The sequence below is a fragment of the Montipora capricornis genome, chromosome 4 (genome assembly GCF_036669925.1).
Source record: "Montipora capricornis isolate CH-2021 chromosome 4, ASM3666992v2, whole genome shotgun sequence".
Lineage (NCBI taxonomy): Eukaryota > Metazoa > Cnidaria > Anthozoa > Scleractinia > Acroporidae > Montipora > Montipora capricornis.
Genome location: NC_090886.1, coordinates 14021777 through 14033075, shown reverse-complemented (window position 1 = coordinate 14033075; position 11299 = coordinate 14021777). Strand labels below are relative to the sequence as shown.

General features: G+C 37.7%; 1 protein-coding gene across 4 annotated transcripts in view; it reads right to left on the bottom strand.

The window, feature by feature from the left end:
• Positions 1-390: 390 nt before the first annotated feature.
• Positions 391-11299, bottom strand: part of LOC138044492 (histamine H2 receptor-like) — a 26282-nt gene continuing 15373 nt past the window's right edge. The window contains exons 1-2 of one of the 4 annotated variants that reach the window (XM_068890997.1): positions 10337-10398; positions 391-3511 (exon numbers count right to left, since the gene is read on the bottom strand). In XM_068890997.1, the coding sequence (XP_068747098.1) occupies positions 1711-2664 (954 nt within the window). In that variant the 5' untranslated portion in view covers positions 2665-3511; positions 10337-10398 and the 3' untranslated portion in view covers positions 391-1710. Of the gene's footprint in view, positions 3512-3644; positions 3787-5101; positions 5234-10336; positions 10399-11299 lie in introns of those variants that run through there. The other 3 variants (XM_068890994.1, XM_068890998.1, XM_068890996.1) reach the window with 3 other exon arrangements.

The following is an 11299-nucleotide window of genomic DNA, read 5'->3' as shown; positions in this document are numbered from 1 at the left end:
CTAAGACAGTGTTGCGTTTGACTTAAAGCAATTTGGAACCTTGTCAGTCTTCAAAATCTGTCTTACTAAAGTACTTTTTCGTTCTATGATCATTTCTTAACAACGGAAGGACCATCCTTTGGTAAAAGTGGCCATACAAATGAAAGTCTTCATGGGAATGTTTCAAAGCTTTTAGCAATTTTTTGAGCGCTATCTCTAGATTTCGAAGATTTTTTGTTTTTGTTTTTTTATCTATATATATATATATATATATATATATAAACTGGAAAGGAAGACAAAACTTCTCGAAGGTCCAGGAAATTTAATAAAAACGTTTCGGCCCTTCGGCCTTCGTCAGTTAAAATTTTTTTAAAATAGAGTAAAAGTTAAAAATCTTAACTTTTACTCTATTTTAAAAAAAATTTAACTGACGAAGGCCGAAGGGCCGAAACGTTTTTATTAAATTTCCTGGACCTTCGAGAAGTTTTGTCTTCCTCTCCAGTTTATATGCAACTTTAAATACTAACTGAGGAGACAACGTGCATCCTTTTGGATCCTTCTGTTGGGAGTTTATCGTTTGGTCAACCATTATAGATATTCAAGCTATATATATATATATATATATATATGCGAACTTTTCTCGTAGGAGGTCATTAATTCAAGTGGACGTTTCACCAATTCGGGCTTCTTCAACACTAAATTATATAATAATTTTTAGAGTTGAAGAAGCCCGAATGGGCGAAACGTCCATGTAACGATTGCACGGTAATGAACTGCACTACTAAAAGATCTCGAATATAATTTTGACCTTCGATGAATCAAATTTAATTATAATCTTTGCGACAGGAACTTCTGCCCTCTCTTCGTTGTAAATGTCACAGGAATGCAAATTTCGCTAAAACCGAATAACTTTAAATATGAGCGCGAAGAATAGCGCTGGTCTAGAAATCTCTTTCTGTACCCCCAAAAAAAGATGGCAAATGTCATGTACATCGCAATGATCATTATTAAAGGAAGAAAGAAAAACTGAACATCTCCGAGTAAATCTTGATTGCGGACTATGTTTCAAATCATTAGTTTGTTATCCGCACAGCTTCCACTTTCTGTTTTGAATCTCCACGTTGAAGTCAAATGTTTCTCTGTTTCGTGGTGACGCCATTTGTAAGGTTTGTAGGGTTCCCTGGTCTTGTAGTGGAGGACATTTGTTTCCAGACCTATTGTTGGTTTTCAATCACGTGATCAACAGCCATGATTTTCAACGAAAACAAAAGGAAGCGTTTGCATAATAATAGAGTTCAATTCCCGGAGGATTTGGTCGGGGCACCAACATGGCCACCTTTTCTTTGTTTAGGGGCACCAACATGGCGGTCGTGACGTCATGTGAAAACCGAGAATATGTTCCCCATTTGGAATAACAACTGCCCACCATGTCGGATTTTCAACTTGTCTCGAAGTGGTTGTCTGGCTTTTCTCCATCAAAACAAAAGGTCGTCAGATCTCCAATCAATACTGATTTACTTTGTTCTTCTTGTTTTTCCTGAGGTATTGGGATTTATATATATTGAAACAACGAACGAGATCCCGTTAAAGACAAAATTTTCTGGGATACAGCGCCGGACTAGGCGTTCTTATCTAATCTTCTAAAATTTTTTTTCTTGTTTTTTTGCTTTTTGTGGTAAAAAAAAAACAAACATGATTTTCACTTTCAATATGGATCCTTTAGGCATTAAACTAATCATCGTAGTATCGGCTTTCACCAGCACCATTTTTGGTTTCCTGTGTACGAAAAATGGCCAATGGTACAATCTGGTTGTTTCCCCTGGACATAAATTTGCGCAATCCAAGTAATCGAATAAATGCCCTGCGGAAGTGTATAACCCGCCATGCATAAAGTAGAGGGTTCACACAAGAGCTAAAGTACGTGAAGGTCAGAGTGACGTCACGGGCAACGTGAAAATTAAATGACCGACAGAGAGAAAACTGTACCATGATCAAATCGACCAGTAAAAGTGGAATCCAGAATGACAAGAAAACCACCAGAACTATGAGCATTGTCTTCGTGGTTGATTTTTCTCTCACAATAGCACTTTTTAGCGCGGTGTTTCCAATATTGCGCCCATTTACAACTGTCTTCGTGTAGGCACGAATAGTTTTAAAAATCCCAGCGTACGCTATGCAGATGACCATACCTGGTAGAAAGCAACCCAAGCCATAAAGATAAATCTGATATCTTGAATCCACAAAGCCCGCCAGAGGCAATACCGCAAAATGAAGTGTATAGATCCATATCATTGCAATGGAGATTAGAATTCTCCTCTTTGTCATAACATCGTGAAAATTTAGCGGCATTTTAACGGCGAAGTAACGGTGAATAGATATTGCGGCCATATTCAACAAAGAGGATACCCCTGATATTACGGCGAAACAAAAATGCGCACGGAAAACAGCCTCACTATTATTCCAGTACGTTCCAATAAGGAGAGTTTCGGTGGCGAGGCCCATTAGAAGGTCGGAAACACCAAGGCTTATGATATAATAGTTCTGTAATGTTCGTAGCTGGTGATAAGGATCTCTGATAAACGCCACACAAATAAGAACGTTTCCAAAAATGGTTAGCGAGGAAATGAACACATAAAATAACATACTTGTAAGGTTTGTGTAAAACCAATAACCTTCGCAAAACATTGTGTACCGAGGTTAAAGGAGACTGATCTCTTGTTGAGTTAATAGGACGTTACGTTCAGTGTTTGGGGCACGCCGTTGTTCTCCGCTTTATACCGTATTTTGCAAGATCACCGTTTTTTTAATAATTCGTCACACCAGGACGTCCTCGGCTAACTCATCTGGAAACCCTTCAACTTTATCAATGAAGCAAAGGTACCAACGCCTTCTTTTGTTCACAATATTACTCCCCTTGCAGCTGATCTATCCTTTGTAATTCAAATATATATTACCTTCATTCGCATTTCCTCAAATTGCACGCGAATAGTTCGTGGTGAAACTGAAACATTTTGTCAAATGTACGTTGAATTTTCTTCACTTGTAACTACAACTCTGCTGTGAACAGGTTATTTCCATTCAACTAAAATTTTCGGCCAAAAGCACCGCTTGATCTTTTCAGCGTAAGAGGTTCTCCTTGTTGCTAGTATTGATTTAATTAAAACCCCTTGATTACTCCATAACCAAAAACCTTGCTCTTTAACGCTGAACAAAAATTAAGAGCCTCTCAAAAGAAATCAACTTTTCACTGCAATCAATGAAATAGCCCCTCCAATGCAATCTTTCTTGAGCTGTTGAACTTTAATGTCTCTTTCTCAACTTGAATCACAGTTTCCAATGATAATTAATGAACAGGTTGCTCTCGTTTCTGGCTTCTCACTCGATCTTTTGGATGGCCCACAGAGTTAAGACCCCTCGTTCAACTGCTCTTGAATTTGTAATCCAGTTTACTCCTTGTTTCACCATGCAAATAGTGAACATTCAACGATTTCTCGTCTATCTCCGCGCCGCTCATCTATTCTCACTGTTTAATCTGTAAATAAATTACAGAAAATTTGATATCTGTCACATGCTGAAATGAAAACAGCCACTTATTATGCCGTAAAATTATTAAGTAACATAATTACTTCGCTACCGACACAAAAGAAATGTTCTTGTTAAATCACCCGATTCAATTCTGCTCTTTGTAAATCCTGTTGAATTGCTCTATTGCAATAGTACCATCACCGTTTTGCGATTAATACGCTCGAATAAATCGTTTTAATTTCTTACTTTCCTTTGAAACTTTTTGCCGGCCATTCAAGCAAATTAAAGCTCTTAATGGAAACGAATGCGCTCCAAAAACTGAATTTGGCATAAAGATACTGAAAATTAAACTGTAAAGAAATTCAAATTTATGAAAATCATTTGGGTATTGGCCGACCTTTCCAGCTAAAAACATAAAAACCAAAAAGCCTTTCACCAATATCCGATTAAATTTCGTCCTTTTCATTATCAAAAAAGAAAAGTCGACGCAGTGCAAATGACTATTTTTCATGAAAATATTCCTTAGCTAATTATATCGTATACTGATCTTAAATATGCTTAAAGTTAATTGCGGCGAAAAATCAAGAAACGCCGACAGAATTTCTGTTTGCATGATATGTATACTACATGTATGCTTGTATACGATAATCAAGCTTATCAATGACGAATGCATAAATAAAGCATAGAGTGTAATACAGAGGTTGCTATGGAAACACAGCAATTGAGTAATTTTGTTGAGTATACAATAAATAAAAAAATCGTATGAATTTTCTCGTGCATTTCGTGATTTATGGCCACTCATGATGTTTTGAAAGTTCTCAAATTGCATTTACCCATGGCTCATGTAATTTGATATCTTTCAAATTGCACTAGCGTTAATACGATTTCCGATGCTTATATACTTTAAAAGAAATCTTTCATAATAATGTTAATACGATGTTTTTTTTTTCGGAAAATACTTTTAAAAAACAGTCAATGTCAACGAGCTTAATTTTTCGCCCCCGCCAACTTTCGGTTATAGTGATAAGGGCATCACAACATTGCACCGCGAATTAAGTTAAGGTGGCCGAACACAGTTTTCGCGCGCGCTCTTGCTAACGCAATGCAGCGCGCGCGCAAGGATTGCAAAGAAAAGCGCTACCCTAAAATATTAGAAATGATCACTTAGAGACAGAATATCGCCGTTCTGATTGGTTCACGAGGAATGCATAATCACGTGATGAGCAGGACATGTTGGTGCACAAAACAAAAGCAAATTATGGCTCACGTTTTTCTCTTTAGTTCTGTGCACAAACATGGCTGCTGTGACGTCAGGTGAAAAGCATCTGTACAGTGCAATACCAAAGTTGCTATGGAACTTTTACGGTGCAGTAATTTAATTTTGTTGCCGTGATGTAATAAATGACAAATCGCATGAATTTTTTCGTGCAGTTTCTGATTTCTGATCACTCGTGGTGTTTTGAAAGTGATCAAATTGCTCTGGCCTATGGCTCGTGCAAACTTGAGAACTTTCAAACCATCCAGCAGGTTTGCATATATAGATCACTAAATGGACTCGCCTTCATACGATTTCCTATATACATAAAATGAATCGTACCTGATGGGTAAAGTTTTCATCGGTAATCAAAGAATGACTAGTTTTCTGCTGGCCACGTCGTAAAGACAAGACCGTAAGCTGTTCTCTTTCAAATTGAGCAACAGATTAAACGTCACCTTGCCGATAAAACGGTGGTTCTCTTGATTACATGACCGATGATCCCGTAATCCTTTGCGGGAATTACCACTCAATCAACAATTAGCGATTATTGTGAAATATGTGACAGTCTAGGTGGTTTGAACTGTGGATTGTGACTAAATATGAATGACTATCGAAGCTGTTACATTGAGAGACAAAAAGGTGCAAAGGAAGCCTCCTATGGAACGTTGTATGAACCTACAATCGTTCAGCCCACAGATGGTAGGGTACGTTTCATAGGTCATGCTCATAAAAGTAGTGAGATCCTTGGATTCCCGAGTCCCGAGTCCCGTTCAAACGTTTTCTGGCAGCTTCATTTGCATTTGTTGAAGTTCCTCTCTTAAACGCTCATAAACCTTTATTATCGTCAAAAGCGAAAACGAATGACACTAGTTTGACGGCGGGTGGTTTCTTGAGATTTTACTCGGACAATCTAACCAGGGATTGGGCAAACGGATTTGGGGCAAAATATGGACGATAAAGGTATGCATACGAATGTTGTCGCCAAAAGCTAAACTTCAAGAATGTGGAGTTGCCTGGTCGCCGTTGCCCTTTCTCAAACGCCAATTACTTAGCCACGTAAGGCTGTCAATCTCAAATTCCAGTGTTTCCGTAAACAGTTGCATAAACTTGTTATGGAAAAAAAAAAGGCAGTCCTCTCCTCTTTTTTCCTCTATTTATCGTCGAATACGTATTTATATCGTAATTTTGGATAGGTCGGTCGGCGTAAGTTATCAAAAAGAAAGAAAACAAATAGTTTTTCAAGCTGCATGCCTGAGAAAGAGTCAAGTGTCCGGGAGCAGAAAGGAGCAGAGAGTGGGTGTTGCCATATTTTCCTCCCACGCATACAGAAAGCCTCTCCGTTTGAACGAAGAGCGTCACGTACGTGTTTACTCGGGGGTTGAAACTTAAAAACTGTACGGGCAAATCTAGTGATGTTTATCAGTATTTCGCCTTAAGTGCACCTAACCCCAAAATATTTCTTTCGCTAAAATGAATCTTTGCAACTGTTCGAAACGCATTGTGGCCATTTTTTCATTTTTCTAACAAATCCTGCCATTTTATAGGCTTCGAAAGTTGCGAAAATCCAAGCAACTTTTGTTCACGACCGAGTCAGAAGGGGAGTGGGTCTATTCCTGATTTGACGTCACAATCTTCTTGCATGCATTTTTACAAAGAGTTAAAAATCAGTTTGTGACGTCAGATCAGGAATATACCCAGTCCCCTTCTGACTCGGTTGTGAAGAAAAGATGTCTAGGAAATGATTCAATGGGTTACTGAATAAGCACTACCACTCTGTCTTACGAGGAAAATGGTCTGACAGTTGAAGAAAATGGAATTTCATAACAAAGAGTTTTCTCTGGCATCATAAATAATAGAAGCTTGTTTATAGGCACAGCCGACACCATACAAATAAATCCATCACGTCGCAAGAACAAGGAGGTTCGAAAGGGTTTTTAGCTGCGCACGCACGAGCGTGAGCCACACACGCAATTCTAAAAGCTGCTCGCGTCAGCTCACGATTCAAAGTGGGTTACCAGAAATAAACAAATTCCGCTCACCTTTCTTTTAATTCCTATACATATGGAATATAAATAGACATCTTCTATTCACGAAAACTACGAAAATTGTACACACATGGTTTAATGGTCACTTAAATCCGTTTGTGTTGGCCTGTAGCTTCACTCAGGCGTGCACTCGAATTAGCGGATGACGTATGGGTAAAGGCCAATCTTGTAACCCCCTCATTTTTCCTGATTTTGCAACTTGACTCATTTATATCTTTGCTTCCGGACGGTGAATTTTTTTTTCATTTCTTGCATTTTAGCTTAGATTAATTTAAAACGTTTGTCTTTCAAATTTAAAAAAAACCTGTAGTGAAAAAAGAAATTAGCGACACATTTAAAAAAACTTATTTTTCTGAAAAACTGACCTACAGATTTTGTTGAATTTTAAATATTTTAGAGATTATTTCTATCATTATCTGGTAACGCTGAATTGGAAGATTTCACCGTCCCGTTTTTTTCAAAAAAGACAATATATCTTGATTTTAAGGCTCAAAGAAATGCCTTATATCGTTGCCATGGTAACGTCATTACAGAGGAAAATGTGATATGAGAAATCTATGATGGGTATTGCATACCCTAGCCAAATTTTGTCTTGATATGATTACCCTAACTATATCTAAAACAGTATATGTTTATTTGTTTGAAAAAAGGAGAAACTATTTCGGGCCTCCTTAAATTTAAACATCTTTGAGATTTGTTCTAAATGCATGGATTTAGGAGAGGGTTCGCCTGTTAAGTAAGAAGCAAATGAATTTCAGCGAGAAGCAAGCAGAGCAAAATACCGGAATGATGCGGATACCTTATTTAGCCGGGAAAGTTGTTGCTGTTCTTTGCACTGGACTGCAACATGACTTCCATGACTGTATTTTACGTATTTACTGTGCCTTATCAAAATTATACAGTTTTTTTTAAAAGATGCCCAGCTGCTACGAATGATGCGATATTGATTATATCCACGGGCAGTTGATTCTGAATAACAATAGCTTACTAGAATAAGCACTTCCTTTCATATTGGGATTCAGTATTCACAAGGACAAAGCCATCGGAAATGCCATTGTTATGTAAATTTAGTTTCCTATAAAAAAAATAGGTTCGACCTTCACAACTTAGAATGTTTATCGAAAAACATCAACAATTAGTGATTATTGTGAAATATGTGACAGTCTAGGTGGTTTGAACTGTGGATTGTGACTAAATATGAATGACTATCGAAGCTGTTACATTGAGAGACAAAAAGGTGCAAAGGAAGCCTCCTATGGAACGTTGTATGAACCTACAATCGTTCAGCCCACAGATGGTAGGGTACGTTTCATAGGTCATGCTCATAAAAGTAGTGAGATCCTTGGATTCCCGAGTCCCGAGTCCCGTTCAAACGTTTTCTGGCAGCTTCATTTGCATTTGTTGAAGCTCCTTCTTAAACGCTCATAAACCTTTATTATCGTCAAAAGCGAAAACGAATGACACTAGTTTGACAGCGGGTGGTTTCTTGAGATTTTACTCGGACAATCTAACCAGGGATTGGGCAAACGGATTTGGGGCAAAATATGGACGATAAAGGTATGCATACGAATGTTGTCGCCAAAAGCTAAACTTCAGTTAGTTCAATGTTGTTGTCATGTTGTCAACTCAAAAATGTATTAAACTGCGTTCATTTGCAACACAATTTTTTTTCCAAGAATGTGGAGTTGCCTGGTCGCCGTTGCCCTTTCTCAAACGCCAATTACTTAGCCACGTAAGGCTGTCAATCTCAAATTCCAGTGTTTCCGTAAACAGTTGCATAAACTTGTTATGGAAAAAAAAAAGGCAGTCCTCTCCTCTTTTTTCCTCTATTTATCGTCGAATACGTATTTATATCGTAATTTTGGATAGGTCGGTCGGCGTAAGTTATCAAAGAGAAAGAAAACAAATAGTTTTTCAAGCTGCATGCCTGAGAAAGAGTCAAGTGTCCGGGAGCAGAAAGGAGCAGAGAGTGGGTGTTGCCATATTTTCCTCCCACGCATGCAGAAAGCCTCTCCGTTTGAACGAAGAGCGTCACGTACGTGTTTACTCGGGGGTTGAAACTTAAAAACTGTACGGGCAAATCTAATGATGTTTATCAGTATTTCGCCTTAAGTGCACCTAACCCCAAAATATTTCTTTCGCTAAAATGAATCTTTGCAACTGTTCGAAACGCATTGTGGCCATTTTTTCATTTTTCTAACAAATCCTGCCATTTTATAGGCTTCGAAAGTTGCGAAAATCCAAGCAACTTGTGTTCAAGACCGAGTCAGAAGGGGAGTGGGTCTATTCCTGATTTGACGTCACACACTTCTTGATGCATTTTTACAAAGAGTTAATGCAATGTAAATCAGTTTGTGACGTCAGATCAGGAATAGACCCAGTCCCCTTCTGACTCGGTTGTGAACAAAAGATGTCTAGGAAATGATTCAATGGGTTACTGAATAAGCACTACCACTCTGTCTTACGAGAAAAATGGTTTGACAGTTGAAGAAAATGGAATTTCATAACAAAGAGTTTTCTCTGGCATCATAAGTAATAGAAGCTTGTTTATAGACACAGCCGACACGATACAAATAAATCCATCACGTCGCAAGAACAAGGAGGCTCGAAAGGGTTTTTAGCTGAGCACGCACGAGCGTGAGCCACACACGCAATTCTAAAAGCTGCTCGCGTCAGCTCACGATTCAAAGTGGGTTACCAGAAATAAACAAATTCCGCTCACCTTTCTTTTAATTCCTATACATATGGAATATAAATAGACATCTCCTATTCACGAAAACTACGAAAATTGTACACACATGGTTTAATGGTCACTTAAATCCGTTTGTGTTGGCCTGTAGCTTCACTCACGCGTACACTCGAATTAGCGGGTGACGTATGCGTAAATGCCAATCTTGTAACCCCCTCATTTTTCCTGATTTTGCAACTTGACTCATTTATATCTTTGCTTCGGGACGGTGAATTTTTTTCATTTTTTGCATTTAAGCTTAGATTAATTTAAAACGTTTGTCTTTCAAATTTTAAAAAAACCTGTAGGTGAAAAAAGAAATTAGCGACATATTTTAAAAAACGTATTTTTCTGAAAAACTGACCTACAGATTTTGTTGAATTTTAAATATTTTAGAGATTATTTTTATCATTATCTGGTAACGCTGAGTGGGAAGATTTCACCGTCCCGTTTTTTTCAAAAAAGACAATATATCTTGATTTAAAGGCTCAAAGAAATGCCTTATATCGTTGCCATGGTAACGTCATTACGGAGGAAAATGTGATATGAGAAATCTATGATGGGTATTGCATACCCTAGCCAAATTTTGTCTTGATATGATTACCCTAACTATATCTAAAAAAGAATATGTTTATTTGTTTGAAAAAAGGAGAAACTATTTCGGGCCTCCTGAAATTTAGACATCTTTGAGATTTGTTCTAAATGACGCATGGATTTAGGAGAGGGTTCGCTTGTTAAGTAAAAAGCAAATGAATTTCAGCGAGAAGCAAGCAGGGCAAAATACCGGAATGATGCGGATACCTTATTTAGCCGGGAAAGTTGTTGCTGTTCTTTGCACTGGACTGCAGCAGGACTCCCATGACTGTATTTTACGTATTTACTGTGCCTTATCAAAAATATAAAGTTTTTTTAAAAGATGCCCAGCTGCTACGAATGATGCGATATTTATTATATCCACTGGCAGTTGATTCTGAATAACAATGGCTTACTAGAATAAGCACTTCCTTTCATATTGGGATTCAGTATTCACAAGGACAAAGCCATCGGAAATGTCATTGTTATGTAAATTTAGTTTCCTGAAAAAACAAAATAGGTTCGACCCTCACGACATAGGATGTTTATCGAAAAACATGGCCTGTTGCACCTTACCTTGAAGCAGTAAATTAGAGCACAATTAAATTCAAAATTCAAATTCAAATTCAAAAGACAACGAAGGCTTGGTATTTTTTCTTTGTTCTGTTAATTTTGAGGCTCACTCTAGGTCAAAATCCTTTAAACGTACAGGTGTATGGCCTTAATTGTAAATGTCAAACAAACTTAACCTTGTGGATTGTCACGAAAGGACGATTTCTTTGTTACTAAAATGAAAAGTGTTTCTTTCTTTAACAGGAAAAGAGGCTTTTTTGTCATTTAAAGGCCGTTTACACGACAGAAAAATTGGGTACGGACTTGTTCTAAAAGTGGTCCGGACTGCATAATTTTAGCCGCTTATACGGATAATGTTTAAGCGCAGGTCGGACCGAAAGAGGTCTAAGGACCAAACTTCGAAAGTTTCGTTTACACTGTACTTTTGGGTAGGCTTTGGTAGATTGTGCCCGAAAAAAAAAGCATATTATGCTTTTAGCAGTGCTCATACTTTTTAGAAATTATGCCAAAATTTTGCTACTTTCTGAAAATTATGCTCTCTGTCACCGAAATTATGCTACTTAGATCTTGAGTAAAATAGACATCACCAGTAGCTTAACTCTATCAATTCTGAAATAC